The sequence below is a fragment of the Hyposmocoma kahamanoa genome, unplaced genomic scaffold (genome assembly GCF_003589595.1).
Source record: "Hyposmocoma kahamanoa isolate Upper Pololo Valley unplaced genomic scaffold, ASM358959v1 224, whole genome shotgun sequence".
In the NCBI taxonomy this organism is placed as follows: Eukaryota; Metazoa; Arthropoda; class Insecta; order Lepidoptera; family Cosmopterigidae; genus Hyposmocoma; species Hyposmocoma kahamanoa.
This window is the reverse complement of record NW_020653743.1, coordinates 12907510-12929876: the sequence shown is the minus strand read 5'-3', so window position 1 is coordinate 12929876 and position 22367 is coordinate 12907510. Positions and strand designations below refer to the sequence as shown.

At 35.6% G+C, this 22367-nt stretch overlaps 1 protein-coding gene across 4 annotated transcripts in view; it reads right to left on the bottom strand.

Annotated features, from left to right (window-relative positions):
* Window positions 1-1918: 1918 nt before the first annotated feature.
* LOC113228123 (zinc finger protein rotund-like) overlaps window positions 1919-22367 on the bottom strand; it is a 285092-nt gene continuing 264643 nt past the window's right edge. The window contains exons 7-8 of one of the 4 annotated variants that reach the window (XM_026461303.1): window positions 2964-3433; window positions 2503-2716 (exon numbers count right to left, since the gene is read on the bottom strand). In XM_026461303.1, the coding sequence (XP_026317088.1) occupies window positions 2647-2716; window positions 2964-3433 (540 nt within the window). In that variant the 3' untranslated portion in view covers window positions 2503-2646. Of the gene's footprint in view, window positions 3434-22367 lie in introns of all 4 variants that reach the window. The other 3 variants (XM_026461302.1, XM_026461300.1, XM_026461301.1) reach the window with 3 other exon arrangements.

Here is a 22367-nt window from a genome sequence, read left to right as displayed (position 1 = left end):
TAGATAAGTTTTTTCACATAATTTGCCATACTCAAACAGTGCAGTGCCAAGCCTAACAAAATGTAATTATCTAATCAAAAAGTAGCAACTAAATTTAGTCAAACAATTATGCTTCGAAACAATTATGCTCCAGGTTCTTCTCATCCAACTCCTATCACATTATTTTTAACTATTATATACGGGTTTAGCACAAATTAATACTTATAAGATTTATGACAAACGTGCGAGACGTTATTACGAAAAAGAAATCTCAAGTGTCAAAGTTTATGACATTTTTTTTTATTAATTATGAATTATGTCAAATTTGTTCATAATGATAATACTTCCAAGTAAAATTGTTTGTTAAGTTGTATTAAAATGACATACATCCTCCCAATTGCATCAAATTATGCGAAACAGATACAAAGATTCGAATAATAATAATAAAAAAATCAACAATTTTCGTATACATCAAAAAACTAGGACCTAAACCGATTCTCGATACGTCAAAGTAAGTACAAAAAGAAATTGACAGGAATATTTTTAATACAGTGTTTTTGTACCAGCTACCGTACCTTATTGCTAAATATAATTGAGCATAAGCATTTTAAGATTTATTTAAACAAAATAAAAATCAATATATTTCAAGGTTTCCTCAAAAAGTACTGTATTTACAAATTATTTACATAAAGTGCGCCATTTTGTATGAATTATGAATGGATATCAAGAACGAATATAAGTAATTTTGGCCACTTATCGATGTATATTCCTTTTTTATCTTAAATATAATTTGGAAAATATGTTATACCTTCGGAATTTTATAAAAAGGTACCCATATTTTCTTACATGGATTGATTACTCGGTAAAATCCTTTCTTTGATGTTGGCTCCAGATTCCACTCCTGCTTCGTGGAAAGTCACCCCGCGCTCTCCTGCATAATACCGTTGTCATAGCTATCCCAATAACAAAAACGTAATTTAAGAGATTTTATATTGCAAATGTACTTTTCAATAACGAAATACAACTCACGTTGACAACTGACATGACAAATATTTATCTGACATATGCTGAATTTACTTTCAGAGTGTCTTATTAGTTACGTCAAAATTGCTGTTATAACGAAACGAAAGCTGAATTTTGTACCCTGAAATGGTAGCGCTGGTTTTGATATTAATGAATGGGCTGTCTTTTTGAGAAATTACTTCTTGGTTGATTGTTCCTCTTAGTCTAAATAATCCAGGATCTGACCGAATATTAATCCATAAAAATTGTGATAGAAAAATGAAAATAAAGCTAAATTGAATTTATGTTCTAAGTATATAGGAACTGAGTGCAAAATTGATGTAGAGATCTGTCCTAACGAGACAGAGATTCCCAAAGTTTTACTTAATTCTTTTTGATAAATTATCTAAATGCTTAGCATAAATGCTATCAATAACATTACTACAAACAGACGTGGAGACAATTAGATTAGAAATCTGTTTTATTTTTTAATAAAATTTGAAAATTTTTCTAAAGGATATTATGTACTATATTTTTTAATATTATTTTGAGAATCGCTGTCCAATTGCTTAACATATTTAAAAAAATGCAACTGATAAATGAAATAACTGTGATTTCATTGAATTCTGATTAGTATTTATTATAATCCTTCAGGAACTTGAATTTTTCGCTATTTTTTAATGTAATTACACCATTTAGATTAGAATAAATAATATATATTGCAAGTAAATAACAAAGTTTGTACCAAAAATTATGAGAAATCCAATGTTCAGTAGAAATGTTAAGTAATGACAATGGAATTTCGAGTTTTGAAATAAGTACGAAAATAATTATTTTACGTCGAATATTTATTAAGTAATAAAAAAAATCAATATTTAAATACTAAATTCTAGACGAGAGAGCTCAAAAATTTGTTTGAGACAAAAATTTCAAAATACTGGACACAGAAATGTTTACTCGTTTGTTTATGTCTAGGCATTAAAAATAAAATCGAAATTGTAATCAAATTAAAAACTCGTTTTTTTAAAGCACCAGTATACGGTTCATAGTTCTAGGAAAGTTGAGAATCTGTGCTTAAAAAAAACAATTTTTTAAAAATAAAGTTTAAAATCTTTGAAATCACATTTGATTACCCAGTACATTTTGTAAACTACCCACAAATTCAGAGTATCCATACAAGATAACGATTTAAATCTAATAACATGGATTCGTAAGACGAATATTGATTGAATTTCACAAATATTCGCAAATAGTAATACCAGTGTAGTCGAGCGAGATTCTAAACATTTTTAATAATATTTTGTTTAATAAACTAGTAATACCATCGTAAGTACTAAATGTCAATGAAATAAGTGCTTAATTCACGCACTGCGTTTTTCCTATTGTCTGATTATTCACTTTTTTCATCGACTGTATTAATAATATAACGGCAAGGTCTCTACTGTTTATCTTTGTGTGACAGAGCGTGAGGGAGAATGTGTTCAGCAGGAAGCAATGCTGACGGTTGATGAGCATAATTCCTGATTTGATGAAGGGAAATCAGCTGATTAGGAAAGGAATTCGGCTGCTGCTTTGCTTGCTGGAAATGGAGGGGATCGTATAAGTACGGTCGCGCTGGTAAAGCGCTGTGATGCGACAGCCCATTCAAGTGTGGTGCCATGGAGTTTATAGGAGTGAAAGCGGAGTTAGCAGCCGAGGATACAGGTGGCTGAATACGATCATCTTGAGCTTCATGCTGAGCGAACAAAGCGCGCTGCTGATGCAACTGTTGCTCGTGATGCTCATCACTCTCACGCTGCTGATGATAATTTCCCTCATCAGACATGTGAGCCGCTGAATCCGGGCTCACTTTAGGCCAGTAAGGGTGATCGCCGAACGGGGCCGCAGTAGGAGCAGCTGCACCTAAAGACCTGTTGAGACCACTTAGTCCTAAAGCGGAAATCGGAGGTCTCTTATCAGTCCTCTCAGCATGCTTATTCATGTGCTTACTTAAGTACGTCTCCTGAGTGTAACTCTTGCCACAATACTGGCATATATGCGTTTTTAAATGTTTCGATTCCTTGTGTTTAGGAATGTGTTCCAAAAGATCTTTTTCGTGGGTGAAGCATTTGTAGCAGGAGTTGCATTTGAATGGCTTATCGGTTTGGTGGCAGCGGCTGTGGCTTTGCAGGTTTGAGAGCTGGGAGAAAGCCTTGGTGCAGCCGATTTGGGTGCACCGGTAGGGCTTGTCACCTGTGTGGGTTCTGATGTGCTGCTGGAGGTGTGACAGCTGGGTGAACTTCCTTTGGCAGATCTCGCAGCGGTAAGGCTTGATGCCAAGGTGGATCCTGGAGTGTTGGGCCAGGTATGAGGAATTGGCGAACGCCTTGGGACATTGAGTGCAGCGGTAGGGCTTGGCCTCTCGTAGGTGAATTTGAGTGTGTAGCTGCAGGTCTGCTTTTGAGCCGAACACCTGGAAAGAAAGGAAATAGACACATTAGTATTGTTTGACAAGTAGCTGATGTTATGGGTGTAAAAGATTTTATTCACAACGATAATCAGAATATAGAAATAAATGCCTAAAACTGAGACTGAAGAGAGATGTACATATGAGTACATACATCAATTAAGTATGACATTGAACATCTTAATATTTTTGTTTAAAATTGGCCTTTTAACAATTTACTACTAAAGTCTTCTTTGTTTTCCGAATTTTTACGATTAAATAAAAATTACAATTGTCTGTCAAAAGTTAATTATGTATTTAATTTGTAAACGTTAGTTTTTTTTAAAGGAAGAGGAACACTAATTTATTGCTTAAAACATCTGAGATGTTCATAATCTGTAAGTGAAATCACGATTTTTCACGCACTGTGAAACACAAGGACAAAGTATACACGTGTTCAAGAAATAAGGATTCAATACTAAAAATATACGCTACGCATAGTTATGTAGGAATATGTAATTAAAATCTATCTATTTTGCATCCAGTGGAATCAAGTTTGTAGGTTCGTGGGATTACCTCAATGACCCAATGGTTAGATGAGAAGGCTTCGACTGGATACATTTCTAAATAAGAACTAAGTCAGCAACAGCTAAATACTTCTATTCTGTGATGATCAGAAAGCGAATGTTGCCCTTGAACGACATCCGACTTCAACTGGAACGAATTGTTTTTCTCAGCGAAACAAATTATTTGACCAGCAAGTATTGCTTGAGCTATCAAATCAATGGTTTTTCGATTAGAGTAAATATAGGGACTGTCATGTGGATCGTGACGAATTTAACCACCTTTCAACGGGTAACAACATACGCAAGAAGCCACTTGGTAGATTGCTGTTCCATTACGATAGCTTACTTAATACTGAGCACATATTCATTATTTATTTGGAAATCAGAAAGACTATGGACGAATTAAAAACTATTGGGGTACATGAAAGTAGCTTCCCTGCACAAAGTACCATTCGTTACCTGTACGTCTGGTGCACACTGGACAACAATCGGCGAATACCTTATACCGATTGGCAAATACTTTCACCACGATCCCATGATCTCGCTGACTATATTGGTTTTAATTTTGGAGAAGCGTTTGACTCACCTAACGTGATGATGAAGTCGAGGATGGAACATGGTAGTCTAGGTGTCTTTTCTCTAGTATTGAAAAGGCTCAAGTATTGTTGTATTAATGAAAACGTAAACGTAAAATAAATAATTGAGAGAAGTCAAAGCTCAAAGTATAATTGTGTGATTTTTTGTTTGTCCAGGACTCGAATAAAGACAGGATGCTTCTTCACGGATTTGTTCACGCTTCGTGATTAGCTTCCTTGAGATTCATTAGATGTACAGGATGTTCCGTTTGGTATCATCAACTCAGACAACTTCAACGAGGACAGCAAAAGATTAAGTATTGTCACATATATATTTAGAACGTATCCTTAATATACTAAATACGTTTCGCAGTTTCTGGACGTACACTATACTCGGATAGTCTTGTATTATAGTTAATCTAGTTTCCAAGAAATTAACAAGTTCAGACAATCATTCGGTATGATATAAAGTTTTTTAGGAATTTTGGAAATGGAACTATCTTTTCGGTTCGCGTTTGTTTGTTTTTTCCGTGGTCACGACTGACTGAGATGGCACAGTCATCAACTAGGTATGTCAAATATTAATGCAACGGGCTTTAAAAGGTATTCAAATTTTAGATATTGTTATTACTCACCCAACCTGTACACTACAGAATTACTTTGAACTTGAACTTAGAGGACCAATATACACGATCATTAACTCAAGTTTAAGATTTGTAGATGTGTACGAACATGGAGTTAATGATGATGTAATGACGAGTGGGTACTTCGGATACGTTTATACGGCAAGTTTTATAAGTTAAATAATAATGTCGGGGCTCCAATAGAACTAATAAATAAAATGATTAGGGAGTAGCGCATTTTAGCTTTCGGTTGACAAAGAAATCATTTTCAGAATAAAAATAACTATTTAAAATTTGTAGTCGAAGAATTGGCTTCCGAGGTTACTCATTTCAATTAGTGGGCTAGATAGAATAATCAATTGCAGTGCTCTAAGGTTCATGAACATAATACTGGGAGCTGCAGATCAGATAATCGGCGTGTAAATATTCCTGACGATGATCTTGAAAACAAGATGGAACAACATTTTAACGTAGTTTCAAGGACATAATTAGCTTGACGGAAAATTGTGTTTGGATGATATACCTACCTATTCTCAAAGCAATCCCAAAAGCTATAATTAATAAAACCCGATTATTTCCATCTGCGATGACTTCACCCACGTGCCAACAAAGCCGCCATTAGAATGCCGACACAAACTGTTTCTGTACACCATTGATACTCATTGTGATGTTCTAAATTAGTTTCTAACTCAAAATCTGACAGTCATGTTGGTAGAGGTAGATAGAGTAGCTAGTATTGTTGTATTACTTTCCAAATGAGAGAACGTAACAAAAGTGACAATTAAAGTTTGTCCTGGAGAAAAAGACTAGTATTTAAACCAAGTCAATACTTCTCTAATATCAGTGGTATTGATTTAAGTAATAGGAAGTGTGCACGTAGCAGTAACTGATGTTTGTGAAACTAAAACGGAAAGTATCAAGTAAAAATATGGTAATTAATAACTTTGCTACTCGGAAATGTTGTTCTAAGCCTCACATCTTATTAATAATTCAAAACGAGCATACAAAACGAGTTCCAAAAGCAACCTAATATTCAATATCTGTTACAAAAATAAACTCTAAAGGCTACCGGCACGTTTTATTTCAACAATGGAGCCTGGAGCACGTTCCTTCAGGCACCGAGACCTATCACACGACTCTATTTCTCATCCAAAATCATCATTACAAAAATCTTAAATCAATCTTAGGTCTAAATACCAGAGAGTTGATATTACATCATCGAGATTCAAAAGCGAGGGTAGAATTTTCATTGACAATGATGATTCATGATTAGTTGTTGAATGTTAAGAGAATAATTTTGAACTTTATTTTATAGAAGACAGAGGTGCTAGTGAAGGTAGAGGATCGAGGGAAGCGGTAGCACGTTGGATGACTAGTAAGAAATCCGAGACACGATCGAAATTGGTCACAGCCAGAGCGTAATTAAAGTTTGGTAGGGACTTAATGGTAGCCGACTTCTGATAGGAGATCGATTCAGAGGGAAGGAATCTGCTTTAAATTGGTTTGACGCCTTCCGTTTCGTTAGACGTGAAATTGGGAAATTTGGATCACTGTGCTGGGTGGGTTGATTCTTTGAAAAGAGGTTAGGTGAGATTAGATCATTTTGGAAGAACTTGAAACTGGAATTCGAACATAACATGTATAGAGAAATAATTATGCAATATAAACCTGTTAATTGTATTACAGAATACGACAAACAATATACCAATAGGTTGGTATCAAATTTGCATAATATTGCTGGTATACTAAATTGGTTATTTGCTCGCGAAGATTAATATACCTTCTGGTTAAGTAAACTATTGTTGCCCCAAAGACAGTTAAGGAAATATAAAATTTATAACACATCATCACCATTCCAAGTTAAGTGAATTAAAAAGTGCTTTAAGAAAACAAAATTGCTTAAATGTAAATAAAATTCAAACTTATGCTAATGAATTTTATAGACCAGTAGCGTTATTGTACATTTTGATAGTAATAAACAAACCGTAAAGACGATTAAGATGTTAATCAGTGACACCAATTTCAATACAAAAACTAAGCAGAAAAACCATCAAAAATATTGTACAATTTGTTCTTTTAATATCATTAATGATTTATTACCAAACACCGCTTAATTCTATCGGAGGACAAAAAATTTGGTAAAAAAACACACGAGGCAAATGAAACAACGAAGGAACGAAAGAAAACAACTAGGTAAATTATTAATAATGGAAACGTAGAACGAAAGACGTAAGGTCGTTTTTTAAATTAAGGTTTTTAAAATAAACTTCAGCAACTGCATCAATATAAGCATGATTGTTTTATAAAATTATACCTCAGACTTAAGCGTTTCTTAATGACACGTAGAAGGTGACAGAGAAGAATTGTTTGGGTTTTACGCAGCAACTATTGAAATAAAGTTGGACTTATCCAAATTATCTACAATTGGATACAAGTTTAGTTTTTAATGGTGCCTACGTAAAACATTTGTGGCATATGTGCATATATGTGTTTATTTATCAAAGTGTTTCCATTATAGTGCACATCTTAACATACAGTCCACTCGTTAATAGATGTAAAGGTAAATTTATGAAGTTTGGCTCGAACTAGGTGCTGTAAAGAATATATATCGGTCGGTCTTTGCATTTCCTTGCGCTTATAGTTGTCTGTAGTGAAATCAGTTTTTCTTTGATAAACAACTGTTTCTACATTCTTAACTTGTGTTCGTATGGTTTCGTGCTCCGTCGTCGCCACTTAATATACGAGCTCATTTTTTGCCTTTTTTATAACTCACGAGTGACGTATCACCACATTCAATGCGTCAAATGAACAAATTTATCCAAAGAACTACTAAAGCACATTCAAAACCAGATTTAACGTTGAATAAATCAAGATAAGTTCATCATAAAATTAATGAGCGCAATCCGTCGACGGTAGTCGGACAAGCGTGAAAAAACGCAACAGATTTTATAAACTAGTTTAATGTAATATTAGGTACGTTATAGAAATATTCTAAATCCTTATACCTGCGGTATACTTAAGAACGCTGTCAAGTCTGGCACAGTACATCGTCATCAACCCATTTTATACGTCTCACTGCTAGTCACGGGTCTCCTCTCAGACGAGGGTTTAGGCCGCAGTACACCATGCTAGCCCAAACTGTTGCGATGCTACTCAGAGCTTTAAAACACAAAGATTTGAGGGGACGGCCATTGCGCCCGTCACCTTGAGACATAAGTTGATAAGTCTCATGTGCCTGAAATTTCACCAGCACCCGTACCCTTCGAAACCGGAACGCAGTAATGCCTACATTACTGCTTGGCGGCAGAAATATATAATGTGGCAGTACTTTCCAGAACGAGCTCATTCACAAGGAGCTCTGCTGGTATCATGACTGTGGCATCATAGTACATTTACTCAAATATTATATTGAATATGCCCGTATAAATATGCATAATTTCATTAAGAAAGACGATATTCATAAAATTAAGATCATAACTAAGTTCAAACTCAGAGTACCACGATTTCGTTTAACTAAGGTTAAATTCGCTAAGATTCTTTTATGGGGAATTGTATACGTTTTTACAATAACATTCTTGAGCATATATTACGATTATCATTTTCTAAGTTTAAAACTTACATTAAAAGTAAATGTTTTAATTGAAAAGTCATATTAAAAAACTGACGACTATGTGTTAGATAAAGATATATGGAAAGACAACCTGAGTCTAGATTCCACACAAATATGATTCAAAATGCATTTCATAGCATTTAAGTTTATTTCAAAAGAGCAATCCCTAGAGTTTCTTGCTCGTTCTTCTCAGGGAAGTCAGTGCAGTAAACGAGCAATTGGTTAAAAAATGACATTTCAAGTCTAAAAAGTCTTTGAATTAATTTAATGACATGTAAATATTATTGTACTTTTTAAATTGATATACTACGGTTTGAAGGCTAGAGAGAGGCGCAGATTACTTAAAACCATGTCACATGGCCAGTATCACATTTGCGCCATTAAGGATACTTCCGTATTATTATATATAAATGTCTATGTGCGGCGGTGATTACTCAATGTCTAGAAGTGAAGTATTTAAAAAGTAATATTGTAAAATAGAATTAATAATATGACCGTGACACCAGACGTACTACGTATGCGAAATGTACCAAATATGGCAAACTTCTTTTTAACGATTTTTGACGATGACCAACGAACGAGTAATTAGGATTTTGCGATTGTTACACATAGGAAATGAAACTATTTTTCCGAATTTAAATCGCGTATATTTGTTTATCAAACAAACCAACGTTTCGGGAACTTTACAGGTCCCATGGTCACGGTTGACTGAGGTGGTACAGTCATCAACCAGATATGTTTAATATTAATGCAAACCACACTATTTTTTCACTATAGTTACAAAAGTTATTAATTAAACACCTTATTTTTTTTAAGATCCATGTCCAGCAGTGGCACTTAGAAATGGGTAGATGGTAGTTATTGAGTGAGCGATAAGTGCTTTCTAATCATATGGATCGATGTATGACGTGGCCATCGTGATAATTATGAACAAGGCATTTTGTTGCTTTACTTCTTTTACGTAACAACCTAAACAGAAACGGAATTTTCTCAAAACAAATGACGACATTACATCTTCTCTAATCTGGTGTCAAAATTTTTCGCGGCTTTACAAGGGTCAGTCAGTTTGTGACGTCACGGTGAACCCTCTCGGTCCGGCAATAATCCACCCCATTCGCCCTCTTGACAAGAATATGGTCACGTTTGTTACCTAATACTAAAATCTGAAGGAACTTACGTATTTACTAAAGGATACAAACGTTAGGTATAAGATTAGTTAAACTATTCGAAAAATGGTTTAAAACTCTTTATAGGTTATAAATCATCATCGTCAACCAAATTATACTTCTCCCACCGCTTGGCACGGTTCTCCTCTCAGGTGAGGGTTTAGGACATAGTCTGTCAGGTTGGCAGCTGTGCAGGTTTCATCAGGTAGTTTTCTTTTACCGAAAAGTTTCGAACCCATGGCCTCTACTTGAGAGGCTACCACGGTTTTAAGTCTATAATAAATTTTAAATAAAAAAAAATATATTCTTATTTTTATAGAAAAAATTTAGATTGTGCTTAGTTGGTATAGCGTCTGCCACGGTATGTTAGAAGACGTCTCCGTCTCTAATCCGGTCGGATCGAAGTATTTTTTTCTGTATATGTAGTTTTAAAGTGTTGTATGGAAAGTTAAACAGGTCACTTTTAATGTTATAATTACATACTTTCCAAGCCCCTATCTCCTAAATTTTCACCTAAAACATTTTAAACAAAGCCGTCTGAAACTAATTTTCTTAAAGCGCAGGAATTTCCCGCTGCAAAAACTGAGTTGGTGCGCAAAAACGGACCGCCAACAGACACTTTTTGCGCCCTTTTCGCTACCCCTGAATTATTATTAATCGCCTACATATATTTTGTCTGTTTATCTAAGGATATTAGGGTTTGTCCTCAAGCGGGTATTTTCACTAATAAGGCATAGTTTTTGTGCTTGAGATTAATTTGTGGAAGCTGAACGAAATGGGCCGTATTTGTCATACATTTTTAAGTTTTTTGTTGGTTGTTTTGTTAAGAGTGTGCTTTAGGGATTTGAAGATAGGCGAGAATAATAACACTCGCTATACAATGCTTAACGTCCATTATAGGTGATAGAGACGACAAACTAACTTTTTTTACCATTATTAATATTTGGATCGAACATAGAAAATTTCATTGTCGAGCACATTAGACTATCTGTACTTCACCACAAGACATATAATAATTGGTTTCCAATTCGCTTGTCGCAATCTTGGTATTAAAATTAAAATAGTAGCAAACATGTCACACCTCCCTCAAAGTTTAATGCATTTAATCCTATAGATATAAAACTTGATATGCAAGTATTAAATATTCATAATCTTTCCACTTCACATATAAATAACTTAATCTTACAATTTTGACGTAAATTTGTTATTGATATACCGCGTCGTGTTATAGAATAGAGATTTCGTTTGTGATTTCTATGTAAATTATCAGAACGAAGATAAAAATGTGGTATACAATGTGGTAAACACTTTTTAGTAGCAGTAGAGCTAGCCCCGCTCTAGAGAAACCCTGTGTCGCGGATGCTATGGACACAATAATAGACAACCACAAATTACACCCAAATTCACGAGAGAAATAAATGTAGGCTACACAAATATTTCTCCTGGCATTCCTTAGTCCAACATGGTAAACATGCGGCCACGGAAGCATTTTGTGCAGAGAAGTACCGCAGCAATGTGAGCATTTCAGCGATCCGGTTTTGAAGCACCGTGCGCACGGTGGTAAGCGACACGTCTGTCCATAACAGCTGCAGTGACGCTTTAAATCGCAAAGATCTAAGAAACACTGCCACTGCACTCGTCAGCCTGAGACATAAGTTACAGGTCCCACGTGCCTGTAATTTCACCAGCACCCTTAACCCTTCAAAACTGTAAAGCAGTAATGCTCACATTGCAGTTTGGCGGCAGAAATAGGCAAGAGGGCAGTGCTTCCCTAGATTATCGTTACTCGAGATTGTTAATTCCTAATTTATATATAAAACAACAAAAGACATAATCTACAGGAAGTAAATAAACAAAATACTTTTCAAATAAGGAAGGAAACGACCAACTTCCCAATCAATTAATCGCATCGTCAATGCAATTAATTAAAAAAATCATTACAATTTAATTGGTCGTGACAAATAAAATTAGTTTTTTTTTAATCAATTGTACAAATTAATATGGTAATTTGATTGAGGAATAGTTTTAATTTTAATGGGTTTCACGGTGCGTTATTTAATTTCAATAATTTAATTCCAATTAATCCTTTTCAATGCTTTTTTTCTATATTTAAGTAAATCCCGTGACTATGATATGACTTTTGTAAAGACAGAACCGCTATATCTATTTATGTTGGATACTTAAAAACAATGATATGTATGTGTAATATGATTTGTACCATTATTTATTTTCTTATTTGTTTATAAGTTGATTTGTATATTTTATTTTGTAGCCCCGAATTTGTAAGTACTTTTATTTACTTCGCAAATGCTATGCGTGGCTGTCACAAGAGTGCAAATTTACTTCTAGTGTTAATACATGTTATCTTGAAGCAAGGTTCGATGTGATAATTGTCTTAAATAACTTGATAATTATTAATATCGCTGGCAATATCGTGCCGTGTTCAAAAAAAATCAAACACGTGTCTAAATACGTCAAAGTAAATCTCGAAAAAAGCCACTAACAAAATTGTTTTCTTAAAGATTTATCTTGATATTTATTTAGTTTTCTCACTATGAATCAGTATGGATAATTATCAGCTATATAACGGATAATTATCAAAGAAATTGAATGTACTGATAATTTTTAACCCTACCTTCACAGTTTGTATTCTATACCTTTGCCATAAATAAATATAGTTTATTAATTGTAACTTGACAACAGGATCTGATCTTAATCAGGAGTAGACGGACAGTGTAAGTGAAATGTCATACGCACAATGACGAAATTTAAACGAGAATGACCCAGCAGTGACCAATTATGACCGTTATTAGTGACCGGTAGTACAAAACACAGGTTAGGTCTAGCGTCGAGTATTGTTCGCTCCTCTGGGATGGCTCCGCTAAGTACCTTCTTGAAGCCTTGGACCGAGCGTCGCGCTTCACAAGTCATTGGCGATAAAGAGGTCTCATCACACCTTGAACCTCTGCAACGGCGTAGAGACGTTGCATCACTTATCGCCTTTATCGGATGTACCATGGAGAGTGCTCTGAAGAACTGTTCAACCTTATCCCACCCTCCCCTTTCCTGCTCTGTAGCACATAGCCGTATTCCATCGAGTACTTAAAGGTTTGGTGGCACCTTCCTCTGTCGCACAGTTAAGAAATAGAACTCCCTTCCGGGGCACGTATTCCCTCCGTCTTACGATACGAAGTCCTTCAAACGGAGCGTGAAGAGGCATCTTGCAGGCATACAGGGTGGAGGTGGCTAGGGCAGTGATTGTATCAATACTGGATTAGGTTCCTTCACGTTTGGTTTCCATTTTCCATTTTATATCAGGTGGAATGGAGTCATCTGCCTGTCATGTATAAAAAAGGTGGTTGCTATTGTGGTGGCAAACCATTGGTAGCCTAGTGGAAGAACGGTTACTTCTTAATTGAGAAGTCGGCAATTGGTATACCTTTGGCAGCATGTACAGACAGCAAATCAAGCTACACATTGGCAGTTCTTGTACCGGTGCACTGGAAAAAGGTTCACTTGGTGGATATGGGTCTAAACTCCTTTCTCAGACAAGACCCGTGCTCAATAGTGCGATATAATTTGGTCATTGATGTTTAGGTTGACGATGGATGATGATTAAAAATGATGATGATTAGCATAGCCATAAAAAGGGGGAACGCTGCCAGCATCATAGGCACTTTGACGGGGACCAATTTTATTCATATAATTAAATTCTAGTTTCCAGTATTTAAGCTTTTATTATACCTTACATGCATATTTCAACTTATTGTCTAATAAAATCATAATGATAATTCATTATTTAACGCTTCAGGTACAATCAACGATTGGCTTCAAAATTGAAAAACGATCTTAAAAGCTATGTGACTGTAGATATACTTTGCAAGTATAAGTTGTTATAGTAAACGGCAGGTGGACAGCGTCCACGCGACATCATCTATAAAATATGTCATATAGTAAAGTGATTAGGGTTCAATATTAAATACTCTGTTTAAGTGAGGCGATGATGATGCTAATACGTTAAACGGCTGAATTTTGTTGTTGAGTTACTTTTTTATGACACCAAGCGATACGTCTGTCCACAGCTGTTGTAGTGCCTCTCAGAGCTTTAAATCGCAAAGGTCTTAGGGGCACCATCACAGCGCCCGTCACCCTGAGACTTAAGTTGACAAGTCTCATGTGTCCGTAATTTCACCAAAACCCCTACCCTTCAAAACAGGAAAAAAGTGCTCACATTACTGGACGAACTCTAACACAAGGAGCTCTACTGTTATAAAAATTACATACGGTATGAAATATTTTCAAAAAAAAACTTAATTTAAATGTTCAAATTAAAATTAATTTATTATCAGACCAATTAGTCCATACTTGTTACTAACATCTTATGAGTTAAGTAAGTAGACACAAACAATTACAATAAATTAATTCAAATTACATTATTATACGACCACGTGTAACATGGAGAACGTGTGGAAGAGAGCTGACTCCGTTATCTAACATACTATCATCCTCAGGATTGGTTCTCCCAACATTTGACTCAATTTTTTTGTGCATAATTGCGTAAAAAACATGCCAGAGGCGCTACAAACGGTAGGAAGCCTCAACAGATCCCTAAAGATGTTGTACATTATACACTTAAGTTTATAATGTACAACACACTTTAGAAGCTGTAGAGCTCCTTGTGAAAGAGTTCGTCCAGGGAAGTACTGCCATGTTATCTATTTCTGCCGCCAAGCAGTAATGTCAGCAATACTGTGTTCCGGTTTTGAAGTATAAGTATGAAATTATAGGCATATGGGACTTGTCAACTTATGTCTCAAGGTGACGGGCGCAGTGGCAGTGCTCCTCTGATCTTTACGATTTAAAGCTCTGAGTGGCACTACAACTGTTACGGACAGGCATGTAGCTTTCCATCAGGCGCACGACTTGTTCGTTCCGTCACTTAATATTATAAAAAAACACACAAGGCGTTGCAAGCTCGCTGTTTGAGTTGGCCCACAGTGCACCTGTACAAAAAGTCTGGCAGTTTACATTTTTGACATTTAGGTACAGAGCAACTACGAAATTTCTGAGCCAACATGTTATCGCGCACCGACAGCGCCCTGCGCTTCCTCCCAACATCATCATCACCATCTCCAATTTGTTCACTAACCAGGTATCCTAGGCACTTAAACCGAAAGAGACGATTCTAGGGTCTTTTTTATTACATCAAGTGACGGGACGAACAAGTCGTGCGCCTGATGGTAAGCTACACGCCTGTCCTTAACAGTTGCAGTACCACTCAGCGCTTTAAACTGCAAAGATTTAAGGGGCACTACCGCTACGCCCGTCACCCTGAGACGTAAGTTGACAAGTCCCATGTGCCTGTAATTTCACCAGTACCCTCAGCTTCTGAACCGGAACACAGAACACCATTTAGAATAAATTATATTATAACGCATACAATCATAGCACATTTTTTAATAAAAGAAGTGATATATTTTTATTCTAAGAACAATTTTTATTATATCATTTCAAGATATCGATCATGACAAGTTGACAAGTTTCCATCGGCCTCAACTCAAGATTTTTACAACAAAAACTCTCAATGTCATTGGCGGCCATGCGTTACCGATTTCAACGTGAAAAAACCAAGTAATCTAGGTAAATAGCGAGAAATCAATGTTACTAAACATCGGAGCCAGTTATATTGTAATTTTAGGAGAAATAAGGCTGGTTGTAATGATGGGTGATGAAAATTGGCTGGTTCGTGTTTGAAGGTATACCGTATTATCAGCGAAATCGACGCGTTAAGGGTTCTTTTCGCGTGCAAACAATGGTGGCCAGTAATTTCCTTGTTCTTATCAACTAATGTCGTTTAAAAGCTAGATAGAAAAAAATATAATGTTTTTATTATAAACTAAAGGTTTTCGCAAAACAAAACAAGAGACTGGACAGTTACAGGGGGTGCATGAAAGGAGCCGCCTTACACGACGTGCCATTGCTTCCCTGTACATCTGGTGTACCTTGGGAAACAATCGGCGAGTACCTTACGGTGATTGGCAAATCCATTCACCATGGTGGCAAGCTTCATAGTGTACGCCATCGATTTGATAAAAAGAAGAATAAATTACAATAAAATTATTTTGGGACTGGAAAGGCTTCTGTGATCAAGATCAATTTCTTGAAGCTATGCTAGATATGTGGATGAAGACATAGAGACAAAGATATAGAAAGAAATTTAGTGGTTCAAACATGTTGAGAGAATGGATTGAAGAAGATTGACGAAAGAGGCATGTGTATATGAGCGAGTGTTAGGAACTTAACGGAAGGCTGTGCACTAAATACTTTTGCGACTTCAAAACGAATCCTACTGAAATATCTGGTAATAACGTGCAAGTCCGAGCATGTAACTGTGGTGTAAAGTACGTTGAAACCTGTTAAAGACTGATTATAACATTCCTACTTTTTTGTAAGAAAAAAACCGGCTATAAAAATTTGTGGGATTTACATCTATTTGCCAATTTTTATTAAGATCGGTTGGCGGAAAGTGGGTGGAAAGCAATAAACCGGATTTATACTACTATATATACTATATAGGATTTATACTACCCCTACTTTGCTACCCTTAGAGGTGGAATATTTTCTTAAATTTTAATGGGAACACTACGGAGGTACCACTTTTCCAACAAAAGAGGAATCATCGAAATGCATTTTTGAGGTAAAAGATTCGCTGATGGAGCATAACCCTATAATCACACCACATTTGGGTTTTAGTATGTAGGAATTTTGATTATTATCATCATTGTCTTATCCTGCTTTTATATATGTTTATTTACATATTAATTGTAATATATAATAATAGTCTATATTTATATAGATAGTATACATTTTTTATTCTGCGTTTATTGCTGGCGTCGAGCTCTACGGGCTTACTGAAAACCAGCGCTGTGGTATGTTACTGCAGCATATGCTGAGTTAAGTCCCGTGTTGGCATGACGCTGCAACACAGATCATACCAGACTACTTACTTTGTATGTTTACTTTAATTGTGATTATATGTCAAATAATTATTTGTATGTAAACTGTTTTCTGTGTGGTTTTGTGTTGTTGTATTGTGCCAATAAAAGTATGTCTATATCTGTGTCTAAATCGGTTCACAAATGCGTAACATATATACAAAAAATACGCCAAATTGAGAATATCCCCCTTGATGGAGTCGGTTAAAAATTATGTCCGAGATAGTCCACAAAAAATCCGAAATATATAAAATCACGAACCCATCTAAGACCCACACAGATCATGGTCTTATACTTTCTGACTATATTATAATCGTATGCAGCAGTAGAACCAACATTTCAACTGTAATTCCAAAAGAAATAAATAGAATACAACTAATTTAGATTTTTTTCCAAGTTTACGCTTTCAAATATCATGAATGGATTGTAAATGTAATAATAATTTAGTTACGGTATGAAAATATTGCAACAATTCATATTTGACCGTTTAAAATAAACAGTGCGTAAAATTATCTTACTATCAGCAAAAGTGACGTTTTAACATCTTAGATTGGTTATATACGGTGAGGTTTAACAGCAATGTTGACAGGCGTTCGTGAAACGACTCTTTCGGGTTTCATTTAAGTGCAGGCAACAGTGACAAACAAGCGCATGTTGTTGTTAATTAATGAACAGCTATATCACCTTTTGATTATAAAACAGGATCAACAAAATAAGAGGTGGGGCAAGCAACAATCCGCTTGCAAACGAAACTATTTTAAAAGTCAAAGGTAAAGCGTCAACTGTGTTGACAGTACATTCTTTGAATGCGAATGTAGTTTAGGCAATGATGTTATGAAAAAGAAACGTTCAAAGGGCTGCAAAATTAACTGACAAGTATGTGATATCTACGATAGCGCAGCGGTGAGACTGAGTGGTATTGAGATGACAAAATAACGAAATGCTTATTGAGTGGTGAAACAGTTTTTTGCACCGCCTTAGTGGGCCTCATGGTCATAGCAAGTCCAAGGAGAAATATTCTATTTATCCATTGAGACAGGACTGTACATAGCTAGGTCTCTTTGTAAAATAACATTAGAGACAATAGAATCCATAAAGAACCACGATGAAAAATAAACGTATTTGGAAAAACTGGAAATCGGCACGTTCTGTTGAAAAAGTAAAGTTTTTCGGAGACCCCTTACTATTGAGAATGCTAAACAATGCATTTAACCCAGAAGGTAGTGCGCTCGTGCCTCAAGTAAACCCCTATTTAACGCCTTTTTAAAAAACTTCAAAAGCACAGAACTGACCGAGACCCAATTGTAAAGACGTTCGATAATGATCTTTAATATTTCCGTGATAAGAGTGCTGTTTATGCAAAGTGTTCGTGATCAACGAGTTTTTTTGCCATTGTCGCTTGTCATCCAAGACGGTGTAAAAGATTTCAAATCGTGATGTAAAAAAATAAAAAAAAAGCCATTTAATATTGGCATTGAACGGTTGGATTTTAGCGTTGAAATTTTGTATTAACCTGAAAGATTTGGTCGCGCGCCGCCATGTCGACGTTGGACAAAATAGACGTCACGTCGTCCGTCGTATCTATTGTGTTTTTCCCGTAAACGAAATTGATATTCCAATAGTGCAAATAAAAGAATGACAGATTGACTCTACGGGAAAATTTACGGGGGACAAAAAACACAATGGGTAAAAATTTTTGAATTCATTTTAACGTTTTTATTACATATTTGCACATAAACTAATGTCATAATGATAAATATAAGGAAATATCTATTTACAAATAGTTCTTCTCAGGGGAATATTAACCTTTTCTAACGGTACAGGGCTCTTTTTCCTTATGTCGTTATTAACAATTTGACTTTGTAAAACCGAACAAACCTTTACTATATTATTGTATTAAAAATAAAAAAGTAAAGTGGCTCGTCCGAAAGTGTAATAATATGCCAGGACACCAAACCAAAGTAAGGAATAATAAATAACCAAGAAACTGACAGCTTCGCGCTAGATTTAGATTTACATGCTGTGGCGAGGGTACCATGGACACACACATCAGACAATCACAAATTACACCCAAACTCACGAAAGAAATAAATGTAGGTCATACAAATTTTTCGCCAGGCCCGGAAATCGAGTCCGGGACCTCTGCGTGGTAGACCAGCATAGTAATTGGTCGGCCACTGAGGCAGTAACACCTACCCTGTATTATGAAATGAATTAATACGACCCATGAACCTCGTCGTCTGTTTGGCCAATGGGACGATTTGCAAAATTTTTAAAGTATAAGTGATTTGCTTATCTGTGAAAAGATATTCTGAATTGGAATAAGAATTTATTAAGTTAACATATTCCAGAACTTATTTTGCAGGCGACAAATTAAAAACAAAAAGTAAAAACAACACATGTGGTCTGAATCACCTGCTGCGTTACATCATGTATAACCCCATTCATTTGTTAACCATAGATGATAGAATATCACAGATATTTCATAAATTCATAAATTAAATTCATACCTTAAGTATCTCTTTTTATAAAAGCATTGAAGTCAAAAATACATTTGGCTTTTAATGATAACAATTCTTTATTTCAGTCCGTAAACCATAGTAGGAAAATAAAATTCATATTTTAAAAACATCCAATAACTTTTAGAAAAAATAAATGAAAAAAATGAAACTATTAGAATGTCACCCAAAAAAATAGTAAAATTACTTAACTAAAATAAAAGATAAAATAAAAACAAGTCAAATTAAGCTCTACCTACTTTGCAATTTTGAGCCAGTGGTTGTTGTACATCGACGTGGCAGTAAGGGTAATTTTTGCTTACAAATAACCTAATTCCTCTCGCTGGTCCTGACCGAAAATCAGTGCTTAAGAAACTATGACATTAATGTTTCTACTTTTGTGCTTAATCTGTATTTGTGTCATATTAGGGCGCGTTCCTATTATGTCGTCACGTTTTATTGATCGTTGGACGACTGTCGCGTCTAGCCTGTTCCCATATCTCGACTATCTGTAGTGACTGTGTCGTGAATGTGAACAACTTCATTTAAATATACAAGCCACGACACTTTAAACTGTACGACTATCTGTCGTCACGGATTCCAGAACCCTACTCAATGCTCAAGTCAGGATTTAATGGCAAGGACTTGAGTATGATTTTCAATGCTTTAAATCATACTCAAGTCCTGACTTGAGCATTGAGTAGAGTTCTAGAATACGACCCTTGGTAAACAAACTGTTTCTTTACCTGTCTAAATATTTTTCACTCTACTTCAGTGTAAGGGTTTCTCTAAAACGCAATATACCACAATTAGTATAAACAGACTTCACATTCTTACAAATGATTTTGTAAAACGCTCATAGAATACACTATCTAAAAATATTATAAAATCCATGGCAAACAACCACAAATAATCCGTTCCAACGCCAAAACTGGTATTACGCAAGAACGAACAAGCGAATACTACTTAGCAACACGAGTGACAGAGACATAACATCACTTCCTGCGGCACCATCACGTATAGACTTTTTGCCTCCTTATCTTTAATGCAATTCTATAGATGTTTACGATAAGTTTTTTTTTGCTTATAAATACTTAAAAATTATTTGTGTACCAACCATGAATCGCGGTACCAATTTTGGTTCTTATTAGTAGGGTATGAAGTGGTTGTGTCCATTTTATTACACCCTGTACAAACGTAGTAGTAGAGATCCTTGTTAAAGCGTTCGTAATTCTGTCGCCAAGCAGTAATATGAACATGGGAACATGGGAGTTTTCAACTTATGTCTCATGGTAGCGGGCGCAGTGGCAGTGCCCCTCAGATATTTGTTATTCACCTCTGAGCAGCACTGAAACTGTTATTTATGGACAAGCATGTCGCTTACCATCAGGAGCACGATTTGTTTGTCGTCTAATCACTTGGTATCGTAAACAATAACTTTACCATGTGGTACCCGATTGAAGAACTACAGCATTCATTCAGATGTTCGAGAAGGCATTAAATAAATATCTGGAGTCTGACCAGATGTTTTAATACCGTCGAGAAACCATCTGGATAGCGTGACTAAGAGGCATAATACGGTTAGGAGGATTTCTGTGATCCATGATATGTAGTCGTCAAGTATACAGTCAATTACTGCACATGGTCTCAGTCACAATCCGCTGACCCAATAAGGTTGGGGACTCCATAACACTTCTACTGCTTTCCGGTTCCGAATTACAAGGGTGCTGGTGAAACTACATATACATGGGGCTTATCCATTTTATGTCTCAGGGTGTCGTGCGTAGCGGATTGCGCTTAGTTTTTTGAACGTTAAAACTCTGGATGGCATTGCATCTGACGGCCGTCTGTGGTCCAGTGGCTTGCACAACAGTTTTCATGGTGTCGCCATCGCTGAGGTTCCGAGTTCGATTCCCAGCCAGGTCAGTGTAGAAAAGTAACTTTTCGATATTGTTTCGGGTCTGGGTGTATGTGGTACCGTCGTTGTTTCCGATTTCCATAACACAAGTGCTTTAGCTACTTACTTTGGGATCAGCGCAACATATGTGATGTTGTCTAATATTTATTATTTATTTATTTACCGCATTTGTTATCGTCTTGTTACTTGATATCATGAAAAAAGCCTTCTTTCATCACGATGCTCTTCTTTACCATTAATCCTTTCTAATGACTTAGGTAACTTTTTATTTTTTTTTTAATGGTGGATGAAAACACTGCTGCGTATTAGACACCTTGTAGCTCTAGGATTCGTGATAGGCTAAGGCTGCTGATTGACTGCATGTTCGCAGTTAATGAGTGAAGTCGTAATCGACTTTTTACAATAAGATATTTTGACAATAATACATTTTTTACAATAAGATTCCGGAGAATATATTAAGATTATCATTTCCTAATTTTAAAACTTACATTAAAAGTATTTTAATTAAAAATTCATGTAACAAAATTGAAGAGTATGTGCTTGGTAAAGATCTATGGAAAGACAACTAGGGTCTACATTCCACACAATTATGATTCAAAGTGTATTCCATAGCATTTAAGTTTATTTGAAAAGAGCAATACCTAGAGTTACTTGTTCCTTTTTGTCAGGGAGGTCCGCGAAGTGAGTCGTTTTCAAGCGTAAAAATGTTGCGTATGGAATAAATGACCATTAGACTTTGACTAAATGATTATTTGAACTTGGCGCATTAACTGCATGCTGCATGAAGTTCGACTGACTTCATGCAGCCTAGATCAACTGTATGCAAAAAATGCGTGCATGAAGTTGATTACGACTTCACGCAATCTCTTAGCAGCTTAAAGTAAGTAAACAATAATCTAGCACATAGTGGAAAAGACTATGTCTAGCAGTGGACTGAAGTAATCAAACACAATGTAGAATTATGTAACAAGATAAACAAGAACGTTACTATCGTTATCACTATCTAAAAT